This window comes from Mustela putorius, unplaced genomic scaffold, assembly GCF_011764305.1.
Source record: "Mustela putorius furo isolate JIRA1106 unplaced genomic scaffold, ASM1176430v1.1 tig00003836_pilon_pilon_pilon, whole genome shotgun sequence".
In the NCBI taxonomy this organism is placed as follows: Eukaryota; Metazoa; Chordata; class Mammalia; order Carnivora; family Mustelidae; genus Mustela; species Mustela putorius.
The window spans coordinates 14,131,048-14,151,613 of record NW_025421989.1 but is presented as its reverse complement, the minus strand read 5'-3'; the positions used below and the strand labels follow the sequence as shown (position 1 = coordinate 14,151,613).

The 20,566-nt window shown below is 39.6% G+C and overlaps 1 protein-coding gene across 4 annotated transcripts in view; it reads left to right on the top strand.

Annotated features, from left to right (window-relative positions):
• SCML2 (Scm polycomb group protein like 2) overlaps positions 1-20,566 on the top strand; it is a 98,569-nt gene that overhangs the window by 22,318 nt on the left and 55,685 nt on the right. For 3 of the 4 annotated variants that reach the window (XR_006609474.1, XM_004758926.2, XM_004758928.3), the window contains exons 2-5: positions 4,215-4,280; positions 10,315-10,385; positions 11,247-11,481; positions 16,031-16,119. Coding sequence is in view for 3 of the 4 variants with exons in the window: in XM_004758926.2 (XP_004758983.1) it covers positions 4,220-4,280; positions 10,315-10,385; positions 11,247-11,481; positions 16,031-16,119 (456 nt within the window). In the remaining variant the exon portion in view is untranslated. The remainder of the gene's footprint in view (positions 1-4,214; positions 4,281-10,314; positions 10,386-11,246; positions 11,482-16,030; positions 16,120-20,566) is intronic. The other variant, XM_004758927.3, reaches the window with a different exon arrangement.

Genomic DNA, 20,566 nt, shown 5'->3' with positions numbered 1-20,566 from the left:
GGAGGGAATATGAGAGAAGAGTTAGTCACTGGTAAAGGATATGGCCATGCTTTAAGCACTGCTCACAGCTCTCTGGTTTGAGTCTGCCGCAGGAGGTGTAGCATCCCCAGAGTTATCATCACCATCTTCAGCATCATGACTGGTGTTTGGAGGCAAGGCTGCATGCACCAGCCGCTCTGGGATCCAAATTGGAGCCTCCTTTTCCTGTGGAAAAACACATACAGACCCCCTATTCCATACTAACACTGGATCTGGTCCATTCCACTTTCCTGTGAGGATGTCCTTCCAAAGTACTAAAGGCTTAGGGGGAGCAGCAGCATCACTTGCATGTCTGTCTGCAGCTGATTTACCCGTTTTGTCCAATGTTAAAAAATTCAAAATACAGAGAATGGTGTTGAGCTTATCTTTAGGGGACCTGAAGGTGTCCCCTATTCCCCCTTTTTGTTTATAAAGCGCATTTAAAAAAAAAAAAGTATTTATTTTTTTATTTTTTATTTTTTTAAAAAATTATTTATTTATTTGACAGAGAGATAGATCACAAATAGGCAGAACAGCAGGCAGAGAGAAGGAGAAGCAGGCTCCCCACTGAGCAGAGAGCCCAATGCGGGGCTCGATCCCAGGACCCCGGGACCATGACCCGAGCCGAAGGCAGAGGCTTTAACCCTCTGAGCCACCCAGGCGCCCCTAAAGCGCATTTTTTATTGTAAGATGCGCATGCTCCACAACACCCTGTCCTTGTGGGTTATAGGGTATTCCATGTATCAGGTGAATGTCAAGTTGTTGTAGGAAGGCTTTAAAGGGTTGTGAGGTGTAGCCTGGACCATTATCTGTCTTTAATTGGCGTGGCTTTCCCCATGCCACGAAAACCTGTAGGCAATGGGCGATAACATCTCTGGATCCCCCCCCCCACCCCGTATGCACTGAGGCGAAAATTATTCCAGAGCAGGTATCTATAGAGACATGAACATATCTTAACTTTCCAAATTCTGAAACATGTGTGACATCCATATGCCATATATGATTAGGTAACAAACCCTTAGTATTAACCCCCAAGGAAGGTGCAGGTAGTAAGATCTCGCAATTTCTGCAGGAGACTACTATGTCCCCTGCCTGTGCTTTTGTTATGTTAAATTTGAGGCGAAGAGTTAAAGCATTCACATGGAACAGCTTGTGATAATGTCTTGCCTGTTGCACCGGGTCCTCAATGGCAAAGACAAATTCTCCTCTGGTTAAGGAGTCTGCTAACCGATTACCTTTTGTCAGGGGGCCTGGTAAGGTTATATGAGCTCGTATGTGGCCAATATAAAATGGAACCTTCCTTTCCCAAACTAATGTTTGGATTTCTTGTAATGCCTTAGAGATAGTAGACCTGGCATTAATAGAACCCACATTTTCAATGATAGAGGCAGCTTGCACCACATATCTACTATCTGATAAAAGGTTGAAGGGTTCTTGATGAAACATTTGAAATGCTTTTATCACTGTGAACAGCTTGGTTTCTTGGGGAGAGGAGCTTTGAAATAGGAAGGTCCAACTCTCTTTGGTAACTATAGCTCCTACAGGTGTCCTGGCTTCTTACAGTAATAGCAAACTCCAGGAGTACCCCTATGTTTCTATTGTTGAGCTCCCTGTAATCCTTGTAAACCTTGAGTGATAGCTGCAGCCATAACCTGCCCTTGAATAACACTGTCGTTGATATCCCTGCAAACTTTAATATATGTACTCAAGTCTTTGCTTTTCCAAGGTCTGATGGCTTCTTTATACCATTATTAGCCTGCTCATAAGCCAGCTGTTTTATCAATGGCATGGCTGTCTCTACCTCCCAAATATTCGACCAGCTGTTTGCATCAGCCTCGCTACAAAATCAGCATATGCTTCACTTGGTCCTTGTATTACCTTAGACAGCTGACCCTGTAAATCCCCACTGCCTTGAAATGTCTTCCATGCTTTAGTGGCCGCTGCGGCTATTTGCAGATACACCACAGGGTTGTATTGTATTTGGGCCTGCTTTCCCATATACGGTCCTATTCCCATTAACATTTCTAGGTCCCACTGAGGATTTCCAGCCGCTGCATTACGGTGGGCAGTGTCCTCCAAAGAACTAAGGGCTTCGGGGAAGAATCCATCCGGGCTGAATGTCTTTCAGCTGCTGCTTGACCGTTTTTATCCTAGCAGTTTTCGTTTTTAACGGCGTGCCATTGGCCTTTAGAAGGTCCTTTAGGGAACCCTCTAACCTCGACTTTGACAGTCCAGATCCCATAATTAGAATCCCAACCTAATGGCTGTTCCACGTATACTCGCCGCTAGATCCCGGCTCTAAGGCCGCCCCGCTTCTTATTGCAGACTTGCTAAATCCGGGCTCTAAGGCCGCCCCGCTTCTTATTGCGGACTTGTACAAGATTCCCACCACTTTGATCGTGGTCCCTTCCCCGCTTACCTGCGGTTTCGATAAGAAAATCCCGGCTCTATGGCCACCCCGCTTCTTGTTGCGGTCTTGTACAAGTTTCCCACCACCTTTGTCGTGGTTTTACCCTGCTTACCTGCGGACTTCTCCCTTGAAAGGTTTTTCTATTTTTACTCCCCGCTTTACCGCGGAATTCCCACTTTTGAACGTGGCTAATGTCCCCGCTTACCTGCGGACCTTTACTCCTTGCTTTCCTGCGGATTACCTTGCAAGATTCCTTTATTTAGTTCCCGGGTGCCGGCGCCATTTATCACCCTCGACCCGCAAGGACGACAAGAAGCCCCAGTTCGGATGCATCTTCTCTCTCCTTATTTCCGCAAGTCTACACACTTATATACGCTTACATGACCAATCAGCGAGCAGGGTACAGGAGGGAACGAATCAGGCTGTGCACCTAAATGAACAACTTCGCTAGCAACCAATGCTGTTTACTTCCTCTTTGGGCGTTCAGCTTAGTCTCACGAGGCAATCCTAACCTGGCAACTAGCCAGGTGCCATCTTTTAATGGCGGAGGCCGCCCTGGCCAGGGGCCTGCCTCCGACAGCCAAACCTGAATCTGATTAAGCTTTTCTGAATCAAAATACTAGTACTGTCTATCTAGCTAGTTTTCTATTTAAGATTTTATTTATTTGTCAGATAGAGAGAGCACAAGCAGGGGGAGTAGTAGGTAGAGGTAGGGGGAGAAGCAGGCTCCCTGCGGAGCAAGGAGCCCAATGTGGGACTCAATCCCAGGAGCCTGGGATCATGACCTGAGCTGAAGGTAGACGCTTAACTGACTGAGCCACCCAGGTGCCCCACTAATACATTATATTTAGAGAAAAGATAAGGACCAGAAGAACCTGCACCACAGGAGCTAGTCAGCGCAATCCAGACTGTAAAACTAAACTGATACCATGAGCAAAAAAAATTCCCAGAGGAAGAGGGGGGAAAAAAGAGGGGGAGGAGGAGCCTATACGTATCAAAAAAACTTAAGACATTTATTAGCCAGTTCTATATATGGACTTTATGTGGGTCCTGATTCAAAGAGACATACTTAAAATAAGACATTTGAGGAAATATGAACACTGACTGCTTATTTGATGTTATTAAGGAATTATGGTTAATTTTTTTTAGTATAATAGTATTATGATTAATTTTAAAAAATGAGTCCTTTAAGATTTGTAAAGTCACAAGGTCTAGTGCTGTTGGAGTTCCTCAGCTTGGGACAGAGAAAAATCTCTGCCTAGTCTATTGAATTACATCATATTCAAGTTTCCCTCTTATGTTTTAAACTCTTAAAAGCATGCAGTTTATTTCTAGGGTATGTTAATTCTTTTTTTTTTTTTTTTTAATTTTAGAGATGAGGTAGAGGAGGTTATGCTCCCTTTTGGAGCTTACATTTGAGTCGAATGAGACATACAATAAACAAAATAAATGATCAAATTGTAGGATACACAGTATGTTAGAAAGTAAAATCCTATGCAGAAAATGAGGATATTAATTATAATATTAAATCTGGGTCCTGTTAGAAAATAGTTTTAGTTTATATGTTTTATAGGCCAAAGGGAAAGAATCTCAAGCAGACTCCCTGCTGAGCACAGAGCCTGATGCAGGGCTCGACTCCATGACCTGTGAGATCATGACCTGAGCCAAAACCAAGAGTATGACACTCACCCGACTGAGGCACCCTAATTTATAGGTTTCTTAAGAGCTCTTTTAGACTTTTGCTATGGCCTTCCAATGTTGATCACTAATTTCTTTCATTTTTTAGATTCAATGGATGTCAAGAAGGAAAATCAAGAGAAACCTCCTCACTCAGGTACTTCTGTGCAAAATGGTAGGTTTTAAAGTAGTTCAGTATAATATATTTTTCTTTTCACTCAGTGTTAATATGAACTCATCTTGCTTTCGGTATAGTCTATGTATAGTAAACTCCTGTAAATATAAAATCTGAGCAATAGGAACGGTAAAAGATTTTATTTTGAAAATTTTACTTCGGCTTTATTTTAGACATAAATTGGTATGGAATTAAAGTAAAAAAAAATCATACTTTTCAGTATAATTTTTGCCAAATTAAAGATACCTAGCTAGTAATTACCATTTATTAACAATTAAAAATGATACTTTGATTATTAATAGAAACTCTTCTTCTAGCATTAGAATCAATGTGAAAATCCTTTTTTTGATGGTCAAAAGGTAGTTCATTGGATAAAAGCTGAGGCATTGGGAGGTCTGAGAGACCTGTTCTAGAATCCTGACTTCATTTTTTACTGGCCTTTTGACCTTGGGCAAATTACTCAATGTTTTTAGTCTCTTTTTCCTTTTCTGTAGCACAGGGATGATACTACTTACTTCATGGGACTGTTGGAATTAAAGAAAATGAATGTAAAGCACCTAATATAATGCCTGGCATACAGTAAATTTTCAGTAAATGCTTATTAACCTTGAGTTATTAATTCATGTTTTAAATTTCATATCATGTACAGCAAGTGTATAGCACTGCATCAGAGACTCAGAAGGTAGGATCTGACCCATTGTACCTGCTCTTTTTTTTTTTTTAAAGATCTTATTTATTTATTTGACAAAGAAAGAGACAGCAAGAGAAGGAATACAAGCAGGGGGAGTGGTAGAGGGAGAAGCAGGCTTCCTGCTGAGCAGGGAGCCCAACTTGGGGCTCAGTCCCAGGACTCTGGGATCATGACCCGAGGTGAAGGCAGATGCTTAATGACTGAGCCACCCAGGCATCCCACTGTACCCGCTCTTAAGGAAAACAAAAAAATCAGTCATATGCACACAAAAATCTGAATAACAAAAATAACAAATTTACTGTGTTTATTGGAGTTTTCCAGGCAAACCTTTGCCCCTTGTTTTTCTGTTGTATCTGTCCTGCCAACCCCACTCTTGGGGTAGTTCACCTGTTCCTACAGGAAGGTTGCCTGGAGAGGTAATCTGCATAGAATCACTCTTTCTCCCTGTGGCTGGACCCCCAGTGCTTCCTTAGCTCCCCTTTTCCATTGACCTTATTTGTTCTTCAGCAATTCCCTCCAACCCCCAAAACCCTCCAAGGAAATGGAGGCCATTAAGGTAAAATGTTCTTCCTTATCCCTAGAGATTCTCCATCTGTTTTTTTAAATCATTTTACTGAGCTATAATTCACATACCATAGAATTCACCCATTTAAAGTATACAATTCATTGGTTCTTGGTATCTTCACAGACTTGTGCAGTTATCACCACAATCAGTTTGACAACATTTTCATCATCCTAAAAAGAAATCCTGTGCCCAGTTAGTAGTCATTCCCTGTTTTTCCCCAATACCTTTTCCTTCTCTTAGCTCTAGGCAACCACTTACCTGCTTTCTATCTATAGATTTGCTATTCTGGACCTTTCATAAAAATAAAGTTTAAAAAATATATTCTTAAAGATTAAAACTAGTAACTTTTCAAAATTCTCAAACTTGATTAGAAAAAAAATGAGATTACTTAATCAAATTGACAGATACCTGTGGATATTTCTCAGGGCCCTGACCCTAACATCTCATCTTACAGATCAGTGACAGTTGGAAGTGTACATGTGTATACCTGTCTCATGAACAAACCTGTCATTTGCCAGGCCTCTTTTCTGAGGGAGAATAAAGTTCCTCTGATCCAGTCTGTCCATTAGGATAAGATGCAGAGGCAGACTGGGTCCTCAGGTTTGGGTAAGACTTTCTGACGATTTTGGCTCTGGGTCAAGAATTCCAGCTGTGGTATTATTGAAGATATGTCAATCTAAATTTCAGTGAATCTAAATCTAAATAAAGCCTTTTGCTATGTGTGTTTCCCCTGTGTTATTGGTAGGGTCTCAGCATGTGGGCAGCCAAACTGAGCAGTTTTGGGGACTGAAAATACTGCCTCAAGAATAAAGAAAAAAGTTAAGGCTCCAACGGTTAAATGCTACATAGGATCATTAGCTAGCAATGTGATAGAAAATGATCATATTGCAGAATACTCGTATAAAGGATTTGCTAGCTCAAACTGTAGCCCATTCAGACACAATTAGTGATAAAATATTTAGGAAATTGTGTTAAATGAATTTTTTTCCAGTGTTGTTGAGAAATTTTACAAATGCAGCTGGTTTATTTGAGGTATTATTGTGAAATAATTATAGTTTCCCTGTCATTATCTTTACCTTACACTCCTTTCTTCCTGGAATGTTGGCTCTTTAATGATATAATAGTCAGATTTCCTCCTCCATTTGTGTGTGTTTTTTTTTTTAAAAGATTCATTTATTTGAGAGAGAGAGAGATGAGCAGGGGGAGGGGCAGAAGGAGAGGGAGAGAGAGAATCCTTAAGCAGACTCCCCACTAAGTGTGGAGCCCAATGTGGGGCTTGATCCCACAACTCCGATCATGACCTGGGCTGAAATCCAGAGTCAGGAGCTTAACTGACTGAGCCACCCAGGCACCCCTGTTTTAAAAAAAATATTTATATATTTTGTTTGAGAAAGAGAGTGTGAGCAGGGATAGGGGCAGAGAGAGAGGGAGAGAATTCCAAGCAAGACTCTGTGCTCAGCATGGAGCCCAACGCAGGGCTTGATTCCATGACCGCGAGGTCATAACCTGAGCTGAAACCAAGAGTCCGATGCATACCCAACTGAGCCATCCAGGTGCCCCTGTTTTGTTCTTTCTTTAATACTTTCCAAGGTCATATGATAGTAGAGCTTTAGTTAGAACCTTGGGTTTCCTGATTGTCAGGTTAATGCTTAGGAGGTCACTGAAATATTCTGGTTAATTTTGGAACCATGGATCTCCCATTTTCACTATTTTATTTTATTTATTTTAAATATTTTATTTATTTATTTGAGAGAGGGTGAGAGCTAGAGAGAGAGAGAGAGCGAGCACACACAGAGGGAGAGGGAGCAAAAGAAGCAGACTCCCTGTTGAGCAGGAAGCCTGATGTAGAGCTCAGTCCCAGGACTGGGATTATGACCTGAGCCAAAGGCAGATGCTTAACCATCTGAGCCACCAAGGTGCCCTACATTTTTCCCTTAAAAAAAAACCTCTCTCTCTCTCTATATATATAACCATATTTTATTTATATATATAAATAAAACCATATTTTGTTTATATAAATAAATAAAATCATATTTTTTATCATGGTTTTTTATTTTATATAAATAAAATATGATTTTATTTATTTATTTGAGAGAGAGTGATCGGGTGAGAGAGAGAGCACAAGCCGGGGGAGAGGGGCAGAGCGAGAGGGAGAAGCAGATCTCTCACTGATCAGGGACCCCTGATTTGAGATCATGTCCTGAGATGAAGGCAGACACTTAACCGACTAAGCCACCCAGGCACCCCAATTTTCACTTTTGACAAAGCTATCCAGTATTAATAAATTTAGGCAAAACTATGACATTTAGTTTTAGAATAATAATGCTCGCCTTTTACTCAGGGACATATGTATGCTACATCACTTAATTCTCAAAATACCTTGTACTGTGTGTATTACTTTTCTGCATTTTGTAGATGAAGGAACTGAGGCTGAGAAACTGAAATGACTTTCTTAGGTCACATGGCTTGTAAGAAGAAGAGCCAGACTGGAAAAAGGCAGGTTCAACCTCAGAGCCCATATTCTTGACATTCTTCTGCATGCCATTCAGCACTTCTTATCATCTACAAGCAGAATTAAACCCAGGATTTTTTAAAAAAATGGAACAATCTTGGGGCACCTGGGTGGCTCAGTGGGTTAAAGCCTCTGCCTTCTGCTCCAGTCATGATCCCAGGGTCCTGGGATCGAGCCCTGCATCGGGCTCTCTGCTCAGCAGGGAGCCTGCTTCCCCCTCTCTTTCTCTGCCTGTCTCTCTGCCTACTTGTGATCTCTGTCAAATAAATAAATAAATAAAATCTAAAAAAAAAAACCAAATGGAACAATCTATTAGATTTATTGTTAAAAAAGCAGGGTATATAGTATTATGTATGACATGCTTAATACCATGTATAATGTGTGTACATATACATATAAATGCATAAACACACATAACAGTGGTTTGCTGAAGCCGGCTCACACCAGCTCGGGAGAGTCACTTGTGCGCATCTCTTCCCAGCTTTGTAGTTATCGACTTTACTTTGTCACCTTCTGATTAGCCATGGTGGTAGTATTTATACTACTATATACACTTTATACTATTGTAAACACTACCAGTCAGGCTTTTTATTTGTATATTCTGGAAAGCTGACTGTTAAACATTTAATAGCACTCCATTTGTGTGTATGTGTATGTGTGCATAAGTATTCTACCCTTTGAAGGGTGTATAAGATCCTGGTTATGCAGATTCCCCTAGGAAGGGAAACTGTCAAACCCAATATTTTTATAGTAAGGAAATTAATCAAGAGCATAGGTGGTTGATGAGAATTCAACTCCATATGAATTGTGGGGTGCCTGTGTGGCTCAGTTGGTTAAGCCTCTGACTCTTGATTTTGGCTCAGGTCATGATCTTGGGGTCTTGGGATCGAGCCCCAAGTGGGCTCCCCACTCAGCCGGGAGTCTGCTTCTGTCTCCCCTCTGCCTCTCCTTGCACACAAACCTGCACGCATGCGCACACACATTTTCTACCTCTCTAAAATAAATAAATAAATCTTTAAAAAATAAACCAAAAAAGCTTTGTCTGAATTAATGGTACTTTTGATACTGCTATCAAGTATTTTTCTTAGTGTCTTAGCAGTCTGACTGGAACAACAATTGAAGAGTGCAAGCCAGGCAAAGTACACTGCTTTATGACCTTCAATACCATTGTAATACATCATGAAGACTGAGTGAGAGAAGGGACAGCAAATGTTGGTAGAAAATATAGATCATTAAAATAATTCATATCAGTGACTGTACTGGACTGGTTTACTGCTTTGTTCTGCCACCATATTCTTGATACCATGTATGGAGATCTAAAAGTCAATTGAGAGGCAACTCTGGTTCCCAGATTTTTTTCTTTCCATAAAGCATTACAGAGGTAAGATTCTGTTAGACCCCATACCTAAACACCTTTAGTTCTCCATGAAAAAAGAAAGAAGTGTCTTTATATTAATGGGATAAAATGGTCTTGAGTATATACAGTCTTTTTTTTTTTTTAAGATTTTATTTATTTATTTGACAGAGAGAGACCGCGAGAGAGGGGAACATAAGCAGGGGGAATGTCAGAGGAAGAAGCAGGCTTCCTGCTGAGCAGGGAGCCCGATGCAGGGCTCTATCCCAGGACCCTGGGATCATGACCTGAGCTGAAGGCAGATGCTTAACGGCTGAACCATCAGGCGCCCCACACATGTACTGAGTAAATTTATATTAGAGACAGATGAGTAGAATTTGCTATTACTTGATAAAAATTTCTTTAGTTGTTCTTAGAGTCTGCATTTTTAGAATCATTGTGCTAATTCCTTATTACAGGGAGAAGATCTGGAGTATAATTGTATCAGAGCCATTATTATCAGAAAGTTGTCTTATTTTTTATTTCTATGCTGATAATTAAATGCAGATCAGGAAATTTGAATTCGCTCTTTAGGAAGTCTTTATTTATTTATTTAAAAAAGATTTTATTTATTTATTTGACAGACAGAGATCACAAGTAGGCAGAGAGGCTGGCAGAGAGGCAGGCAGAGAGGGAGAAGCAGGCTCCCCACTGAGTAGAGAGCCCGATGTGGGGCTCGATCCCAGGACCCTGAGATCATGGCCTGAGCCGAAGGCAAAGGCTTTACCCACTGAGCCACGGAGGCGCCCCTAGGAAGTCTTTTTTAAAAAGAGATAAGGAACTAAAGCCCTATTTTACCCCTGAAAGTTAGTATACATATTATATATACTAAAAAAACACCTATTTTGTATATGTGTTCTTTTTTTTTTCCAGATGATTTCCACTGGGAAAATTACTTGAAAGAGACTGGATCTTTGAGTGCCCCTTCGGAGTGTTTCAGACAGGTATGCCAAAATTCTATAGATGTTGTATATATTAATGTGAACGGTTAATTTGTTGAGGGATGTCTGTGTGATTGTTAGGTTCTAGCAGTGTGAGGAGATAATGGGATCGTGGTAGTGCCACTTAAGGGCCAGATGGTTTCTTTGCATTCATTCATTAAGAATTTACTCTATGTCTGGTATACTTAGCCTTCGTGATTGTCCATCTGGAGGGAAAGACAGACATGTAAATAATTAATTATGAAAAGTATGATAACTCTATACTGGGAGTGCTCACAGAAGAGGTGACATCTGAGATGGCTGGAATGAGGGGAAGGATATTCCAGGCAGGGAGAACAACCAGAGCAAAGGCACATAGGTGTAGAAGAACCTGAGTGTTGAGGGATAGCATGGAGCACAAAGTGGGTAGAGGTGATAGTGTGGGCATAAGGTTAAAGGTGTGGGGGCTCTTAAACTGTATTGAGGACTTGGACTTAGGCAGTGGTGAGCTACCAGTGGTCTATTCAAAGGGGAATGGTCTAATCAGGTTCTTATTTTAGAAAGCTACTCAGGGTACATTTTATAGGCTGTATTTGGGTTGCCTGGAAGTGGGCAAAGGAATAAGATCAGAACAGGCAGTATTTTTATGCCCATAGAAAGAGAGGGTTTGGAGATCTTTTCCTTGACCTTTATAGTTCTTTTGCCCACCATCTGCTATGATTGTTACTTAAAACATTTCACAGGTATTCTGGTAACATAACTGACTGTTCGTTTTTCTTACAGTTGATGCATTTTAACAAAACTTTATTTGTGTGTGTGTGTGTGTTTGTGTGTGCGTGCGCATGTCTATACACACACGCACACACATATCTGTAACATATACAGTCCAAGGTTCCACCAGCTAATGACTTCAAAGTTGGTATGAAATTGGAAGCCCATGACCCTCGCAATATGACTTCAATATGTATAGCCACGGTCGTTGGAATTACTGGTGCCAGGCTACGTTTAAGATTGGATGGTAGTGACAACAGAAATGATTTTTGGAGACTTGTCGATTCTCCAGACATACAGCCTATTGGGACATGTGAAAAGGAAGGGGACTTACTTCAGCCTCCACTGGGTAAGGATAAACAGTTTTTAAAATAACATATTTTTACTAATGTAATATTCAGTAGAAAAAGTTTCAAGTGGCCTTTCATTTATTTTGAAGATTTTATTTTTTTAAAGATTCTATTATTTATTAGAGAGAGAGAGAGTGTGTATGAACAGGGGGAAGGGCAGAGGGGGAGGGAGCTCTGCACTGAACACCGAACCCCATGTGGGGCTTGATCTCATGACCCAAGGTCAGGACCTGAGCCGAAATCAAGAGTCAGCTGCTTAACCAACTGAGCCACCCAGGCATCCCAGATTGGATTTTTAAGTAATCTTTATACCTAGCATGGGACTCGAACTCAAGACCCCAGGATCAATTTGCATGCTGTATGGACCAAGCCAGCTGGATGTCCCGAAGTAGCCTTTTAGAAATCTCTTCTAGGCATTTTTGCAAATAGATGGTTATTGTGGAGAACGTATGAGAGATCAGCTTAGTACCATATGTTACAGAGTTTCATGTAAATACATATTTGGTATATATGTGCTAAAGGTTCTCCACTCCAGGGCAAGACATATGCTATCTTCAAACGTGACATGTCAAAAGCAGCTCTACCAAGTCACACATGCAGATTCAGAAACCCTTCTGGGGGAGAAGTTACTGAGTCACTTCCTCCCTCATTATTGTCTTTTGACCCATTCAGCATTTTCATCATGGGTGGGGGAACAGGGGAAAGGTAGGATTCCACATCCAGACCCCAGTTTCAAACCTGGCAGTTTCATTATAACTGCAATGAGAAGAAATCATAGTAAGAGGAGGAGGGATCAGGACCTTTAGATCTTTGAAAAGGAGGAGATTGATGGAACGTTATAACAAAGGTTTCTAAGGACAAAGCTCTCAATTTTGACCAAGTTATTGAAAGCTAAAAAGTATGTGACTCCAGTTTTGGAAAAATTGTTTTCTTTTAATATTTACTTATTTTTTTAAAGATTTATTTATTTTAAAGAAAGAAAAAGCGTGCGTGTGCAAGGTGGGGTGGGATAGAGAGGGAGAAAAACTTTAGCAGACTCAGTGTTCAGTGCAGAGCCTGACGCAGGCCTCGATCCCACAACCCCAAGACCACCACCTGGGAGGAAACCAAGAGTCCAGCAGTACCATCCAGGCATCCCTGTTCTCTCTTAATATTTATTTAGATGTACTCCAGGGGTGCCTGTGTGGCACAGTTGGATAAACATACAACTGCTGGTTTTGGCTCAGGTCATGATCTCAGGGTTGTGAGACTGAGCCCTATGTTGGGCTTTGTTCCCAGCACAGAGTCTGCTTGAGACTCTTTCTCCCTCTCCTTCTGCTCCTACCCGCTGCACTCACGTGCACTACCCCCCAAATAAATAAATAAGTTTGAAAAAAAAAAAAAAAGCCTGGGGGCACCTGGATGGTTCAGTCTGTTAAGCGTCTGCCTTTGACTCAGGTCATGATTGCCAGGATTGTGTTGGGGTTGGGGGGGGAGTGGTTCCTGGATTGAGCCCTGCATCAGGCTCCTTGCCCATCTCCCTCTGCCTGTTTCTCCCTCTCCCTGCTTCTTCCTCTCCCTCAGCGTGCTGCTCCCCTTGCTTGTGTTCTCTCTGTCAAATAAATAAATAAAATCTTTTTTTTTTAAAAGCCTGGTCTCCCCAAATATTTAGATGTCCTCTGATATTCTGTAGAAAATAAGTTATTTCCTTTATTACTTCTACAGTCTTTTTTTTAAAAAAGATTTTATTTGTTTGTTTGAGAGAGAAGGAGAGAGCATGAGGGCAGGATGAGGGGCAGAAGGAGAAGCAGACTCCCCACTGAGCAGGTAGCCCCATGCGATGCAGGGCTTGATTCTGGGACTCTGGGATCGGGATCATGACTGGAACCAAAGGCAGATGCTTAACCAACTGAGCCACCCAGCATCCCTATTACTTCTGTAGTCTTGAGTGAATGGTATATATTAGTTTTTGTTTCTTCTTTACAATGCTGAAAATGAACATTCTCTGTTGTAAAGCACAATGAGAGAATGGATTTCTTTTTTTTTTCCTACTATAGTTAAAAATACCCTGAGATCCCCAAATTTAAGATTTTAATAATTACCACTCTTTCAGCAATATATTTTTATGCTTTTCTTGCTCTAATTGTTAATTATTCCTAATTTGGTTTAACATACTAAAAAGTAACTAATTAGAGATATGTTATTCCAAGAAGGTGGTTTGGGGTGTGTGAATTTTCTGCCTTTTGCCTTCTTTTCTTTCTTCATATCATTTATATTTTAAATAGCTCTTAAATCATATAGAATTCTGTACGAGATAGAAGTGTAAATCTGAGGCATAGTGTTTCCCTGTTTGGATTTGATTTCTGTTTACAAATGATAATATGTTTGTGAATTTTGTTTAAAGGAAGTATAACTGTTGTGATTGCCAACATTTCAAACACATAGCCAGATTTATGATCATTCTTATTTCAAATTACTTTTAGAGTTTTTTTAATTAAAAGTATGAAATACTTAGCAGTGCATGATGATTAATACGTATTTTTTTTTTAAGATTTTATTTATTTATTTTACAGCGATCACAAGTAGTCAGAGAGGCAGGCAGAGAGAGAGGGGGAAGCAGGCTCCCCGCTGAGCAGAGCCGGATGCGGGACTCGATCCCAGGACCCTGAGATCATGACCTGGGCCGAAGGCAGAGGCTTAACCACTGAGCCACCCAGGCGCCCCGATTAATACGTATTTTGACAATACATACTAAAAATGCACAATTTTTGCCAATTTGCTCATTAGGTGCTTTGAATAGTTTATTTTCCATTTTAATATAACACCACTTACTTGGTTTTCTTTTTTCAAAGGTTACTTAAACATTAAAGGTTATTATTTAGAAGCTTTTTTAAAAAGTTTTGGCATGCAAACAGAAAAATGGGTAATTTGTGAGTGTACAGGTTATAAATTAACACATCCATATAACCATAACCCACATCACGAAACAGAATATTATTAGCACCCCAGAAGCCCCACTCCTGCTGATCCCTAGTCATAAACCTCCCAGTCCCAAAGGTACCACTGTCTAGACTTCCTAACATGACAGATTAGTTTTATCTGTGTTTGAATTTTTATATGCCCTTTCATCTGTTTTTGGCCTTTTCATCTCTGTTTTACTTTAGGCAACTAAAGAATTAAGAAAAATGTCAAATTAAGATGATGATGATGGCAGTGATGATGATTGCATGATGTAATAGGATAAGATGGGGGTTAAGAGAAAGGCACAAGGACCAGAGAATTATTTTTATGCAATATTCTAACCACAATGTGGTGAATCCATGTTGTGGTTGATTATTTATTAGATATCATTGATAATACTGATATAAGGGAGCATATAATAAATCCCCTCTCCCCCCATTTTTTTTCTCTCAGATTAAGGGGATTTTGGTATAGGATTATTATAAGATGACATTTTGTCTGGACTTTTTTGCATGTTTAATCCTACTGGACCCAGTGCCAGTGATTGCCAGTGATTCCTGTGCCTCCCTATCTTAATGCATGTATCCATCAGGGATGCATGTCAAGTTCTCTTTAATTCTGGCATCAGGGCAGGCAAGTGGTGTATGAAACGGATTGCCCCCAGAAAGCAATAAAACTAGCAGACCTCTGCCCCCTGTTGCATGTGCCAGATGCTGTGATATTCACCATTAATTGATGAGATCTTGAAAAAAAAAGACATCCGATGAGTGTATTTTGATTTCATCTGATACAAATTTTAAAAGAAGATCTTGTTTAGTGTCTGTAAAGATTGCTAAAGTAAGACCTATCTTTTTTCCCAATATTACATGAAAAATTTCAAACATACAGAAAAGGTGAAAATATTTTACAGTGAACATCCACATACCCACTACCTAGGTTCTACCACTGTTATTTTACATGCTTGCTTTATCACTTAACTATCTGCTCTTCTATTGTTTCATCAGTTCATCTTAGTTTTACGTGTATTTCAGAGGAGGTTATTGATGTTAGTACATTTCTCCTAAATACTTTAGCATGGATGTCATTAGTTAGGGTTCAGTGTATTTTTTTTTTTTAATTTTGAGGTGAGGTTTTTATACAGTGAAATACATCATAAGTGTACGTTTGCTGAGCTTCACAGAAAACTGTCTTTCTGAAAAGAAATAAGGCAGGGATTCTAAGGAAAAAGAAGGGGTGGAAGTCTGCAGCCTTTGCTGTGCTTGTGTGGCTGTTGGTAGGGACTGGAAGCTCTTGTGGGTTTTAGCTTGGTTCACCCCTAGTATTGGGGCCCATTCCTAACGTACATATGTGTATGTTGGTGAACTCTAGCTAGTGGCTTCTCTCAAATGAGAGTTTTTACTCCAACTGTAGCATTGTTGCCAAATAGTGCAGTGGGGACAGTGGAACTGATCAGAGGGTGCATCTGCTTCTCTTAGCTATTTCCTTAGTTTCTCAATAAGAAAGTCATTCTCTGGGGAAGAATGGTAAACAAAACCTATTTTTTTTTTATACCAATTTGCTCTAATATCACGGAGAGACTTTTTCATACTGATTTATTTTATAAAATAGGGTATCAGATGAATGCGTCATCTTGGCCAATGTTCCTCTTACGAACACTGAATGGATCTGAAATGGCACCTGCAACAATCTTTAAGAAGGTAAGAAAGATACAAAAATCTTCCATCACTTGGGCTATAGCTTTATTATTTTAATGGGGGCACTTAAATGTTTCATCTTCTTGGATATGGGAAAAAAAATTCTTTTTAAATTACTGGATTGACACGTGTGTTAATCTGCTAGGGCTGCCCTAACAAAGTACCATGGACTGGGTGGCTTAAACAATAGAGATTTATTTTTTTTCACAATTCTGGGAGCTAGAAGTCCAAAATCAAAGTGCCATCAGGGCTGGTTTCTAGTGGGGCCTCTTTCCTCAGCTTATAGATGACCACCTTTTCGTTGTGTCCTCACATGGCCTCTTCTCTGTGCCTGTGGGGAAGGAGAGGTATCTCTGGTTTCTCTTCCTCTTATAAGGACACCAGTCCTTTTGGGTTAGGGCTCCACCCACATGACCTTACTTATTAACCTTTGTTACCTCTTTAAAGGCCCTGTCTCTGAATGCAGTGACATTGGGGATTAGGCTTCAGTTTACAAATTTGGGAGGACATCATTCAGTTCATTACAGTGACTTAAACAACAGAAATTTATTTTCTTACAGCTCTGGATGCTAGAAGTCCAAGATCAAGGTATCAGCGGGCTTGGTTTCTTTTGAGGCTTCTCTCCCTGACTTGTAAATAAATGGCCGTCTTCTCTTCCTGTCTTCACAGGGTCTGTGTGTCTGTGTCCTCCTTTCCTCCTCTTAGGAGGGTATACCAGTCATTGGGTTAGGGCCCACCCTAGTGACCTCAGCTTAACTTAATTAACTCTTTAAAGACCCTGTCTCCGACTGAAATCACATTCTGAGGTACTGGGGTTAGGATTTAAACATGATTTTGGCAGGGGTAGGGACACAATTCAGCCCATAACAGCAAGTCATTAAAAAGTCTCAGTTAGAATCACCCACTAGTCAAAATGAATTTGTATCCACTTTCTTCACCTTAGATATGAAAGGAGTGCTCTACTGGAAGCAAATGTTCATTGCTATTTTTTCTTTACCTTCAGAAGTGAAGCTTCCCCTCACTTTGCTGTTTGCTGTATTAGTCATCTTTCGACATTGGAGAAATGATGATGGGCCAGAAAACCACTTGAAAGTTACTTAGATTTGGTTTCAGAAGTAAAAGAATGTTAAAAACAGTCATCAGAAAGAATTTGTTATAGGGAAATATTTGTTATATAACAAAGAGGGAAAATTCCAAAGATAGTTTATGCTCTTGAGAAAATGTTGAAAGAGTACACTATGTTAAGAAACAGTGAATAATAGCCAAGTTCTAGTTAAATTATGGGTCAAAATATTTCTTTTTCACCCTCTGTCCTGATTCTTTTTTCAGTCACTTAAATTTTATTACAGTTATTCATGTCAAGAATGGTAAATATTGTAGTTTTTTCTTTAAAAAGGATTCAACAATTCTGTACATTTCTCAGTGCTTATCTCAAGGTAAGTGGACTCTTAATCCCCTTTATCTATTTTACCCCTTTCCCCGCTCACCTCCCTCTGGCAACTACCAGTTTGTTCTCTGTTTAAGAGTCTGTTTTTTGGTCTCTTTTTTCTTTGTTTTGTTTCTTAAATTAACCATGAATGAAGTCATATGGCATTTATCTTTCTCTGACTTATTTCACTTAGCATTTTACTCTAGCTCCATCTATGTTGTTTCAAATGGCAAGATCTCTTTCTTTCATGGCTAATATTCCGTTGTATATATATGTGTATGTACCACGTCTTTACCCATTCATTTATGGATGGACACTTAGATTGCTTGCATATCTTGGCTATTGTATATAATACTTCAGTAAACATAGAAGTGCATTTATCTTATCAAATTAGTGTTTTTTTTTTTTTTTTTTTTAAGATTTTTTTATTTATTTATTTGACAGAGAGAAATCACAAGTAGATGGAGAGGCAGGCAGAGAGAGGGAGAGAGGGAAGCAGGCTCCCTGCTGAGCAGAGAGCCCGATGCGGGCCTCGATCCCAGGACCCTGAGATCATGACCTGAGCCGAAGGCAGCGGCTTAACCCACTGAGCCACCCAGGCGCCCTCAAATTAGTGTTTTCATTTCCTTTGCATAAATACTCAGTAGTGGAATTACTGGATCATAGGGTAATTCTATTTTTAATTTCTTGAGGAAACTCGGTACTGTTTTCCGCAGTGGCTGCACCAGTTTGCATTCCCACCAACAGTGCACCAGAGTTCCTTTTTCTCCATATCCTCACCAACCTTTATTATTTTTTATCTTTTTGACTTTAGCCATTCCGGCAGGTGTGAAGTAGTATCTCACTGTGGCTTTGATTTGCATTTCCCTGATGATAAGACGTTGAACATGTTTTCATGTGTCTTTTGGCCATCTGGATGTCTTTTTTGCAAAAATGTCTGTTCAGGTCCTCTGCCCATTTTTTAATCAGATTATTATTATTATTTTGTTGTTGTTGTCGAGTTCTATTAAATTTTTTGTATATTTTGAATATTAACCCCTTATCAGATATATCATTTGCAGATATCTTCTCCCATTCAGTAAGTTGCTTTTTTGTTTTGTTGATGGTTTCTTTTGCAGTGCAAAAGCTTTTTATTTTGGTATAGTCCCAGTAGTTTAATTTTGCTTTTGTTTCCCTTGTCGGAGGAGGCATATAAAAACGTAGAAAGATGGAAAAACAGAAACACATAGAAAAATATTTCTATGGCCAGTGTCAAAGAAATTACTGCCTTTGTTTTCTTCTAAGAATTTTATGGTTTCTGGTCTCACATTTAGGTTTTTTGTTTTTGTTTTAAGATTTTACTTATTTATTTGAGAGTGAGAGAGAGCATGAACAGGGGCAAGGGCAGGGGGAGAAGCAGACTCCTCGCTAAGCAGGGAGCCAGACGTGGGGCTTGATCCCGGGACTCCCGCAGATGCTTCACCGACTGAGCCACCCAGGCACCCTCACAGTTAGGTTTTTAATCCATTTCAAGTTTGTTTTTGTTTAACAAAGTGGTCTAGTTTTGTTGTTTCACATGTAGCTGTGCAAGTTTTCTAGCACCATTTGTTCAAGAGACCCTCTTCTCATTGTTGTAAATCACTTGACCATATAAGTGTGGGTTTATTTCTGGACTCTGTTCCATTGGTCTATGTGTCTATTTTTGTGCCCATACTATACTATTTTGATTATTACAATTTTGTAGTATATCTTGAAATCTGGGATTGTGATACTTCCAGCTTTGTTCTTCTTTTTCAAGATTGTTTTGGCTAAGGTTTTAAAAGTTTTTGGAGAACCTTAAAGACATAAGGATGTAAAACATCAATTAATATGATTCTTGCATTGTGAAGAAAAATACTTTGAGTGCCGCTTCAAGTAGTAAGAGTGCCTGAAAGTGGGTTAGCCCTACCACCTCCCAGTAGGGACACAGGCCCTTTGGGCCGTGTGTAAAGCATATGTGAGAAAAGTAACAAAAAAGAGAGATGTTTAGTAGTAGTCTTTATTAAACACTACTAGTTTGGGCTGTGACTTTAGAAAAGCCATCAGACTTATTTTACTTATTATCAGATTGCTTTATTAGCTAGTTACATGCCACATGTCACACATTATATCTTTCATTTTTAAAATTATGAAAGTAATTCGTGTTTGGAGAGGGGATATCAAAATACATACTTAGCTAGACTAAAGGATGCATATCTTTTTATTCATCCCATCTTTTCCTCCTTTCCAACCTTTTTTCTCTAAATAGAAGTTTTCTTTGTGTTCTCTCAGACTTTTTTTCTGTGCACTCACAAACACATATGGGCTTTTATTTTTTTAAACATAAACTTGAATATATTGTGAATATTGTTCTGTGATTTATTCTTACCCATAAAATATGTATATTCTAGAAGTCTTTCCATTTTGCTTCGTATATGTTTTAGGTTGCATTTTACTATTCTGTGGTATAGATTACCATAATTGGTTTACTCTGTCCCTAAGGATGGATATTTAGGTTGTGTCCATATTCTTGTTTAAGTCATCTGTAGTATAGAGCTTTCTGTGTAAGTGTGAAGGCTACATTTTTAGAAGTAGAATTATTGGTTCAAAGGGAATATGTGCTTTAAGTGTTGATATATATACTATTAAATTGCATCCCCAAAGGATGTTTCAAGCTATGCTCCACTATTATTGTATAGATGTTTCTATTCCCACATCTTCACTAGCATCGAGTATCATTCATCTTTAAAAATTTTATATATCTTTTTTGGGGGGAACTGGGGTGGGTGGGGATGGTATCTCATTGCTCTCATTTACACTGAACCAATTACCAGTGAAACTGAGCTTTTAAAACGTGTTTAATGGCCTTTTATTTTTCTGTGAATTACTTGATTATAGCCTTTGCCTGTTTTTCTGTTGGATTTCTGTTCTTACTCATTGATTTGTGGGTGCCCTTTCAGCCAAGTTTGAAACTTTGCCAAGAGCCATCTTAAATCACCACTCTTTCTTGACCCTGGCCTCTGA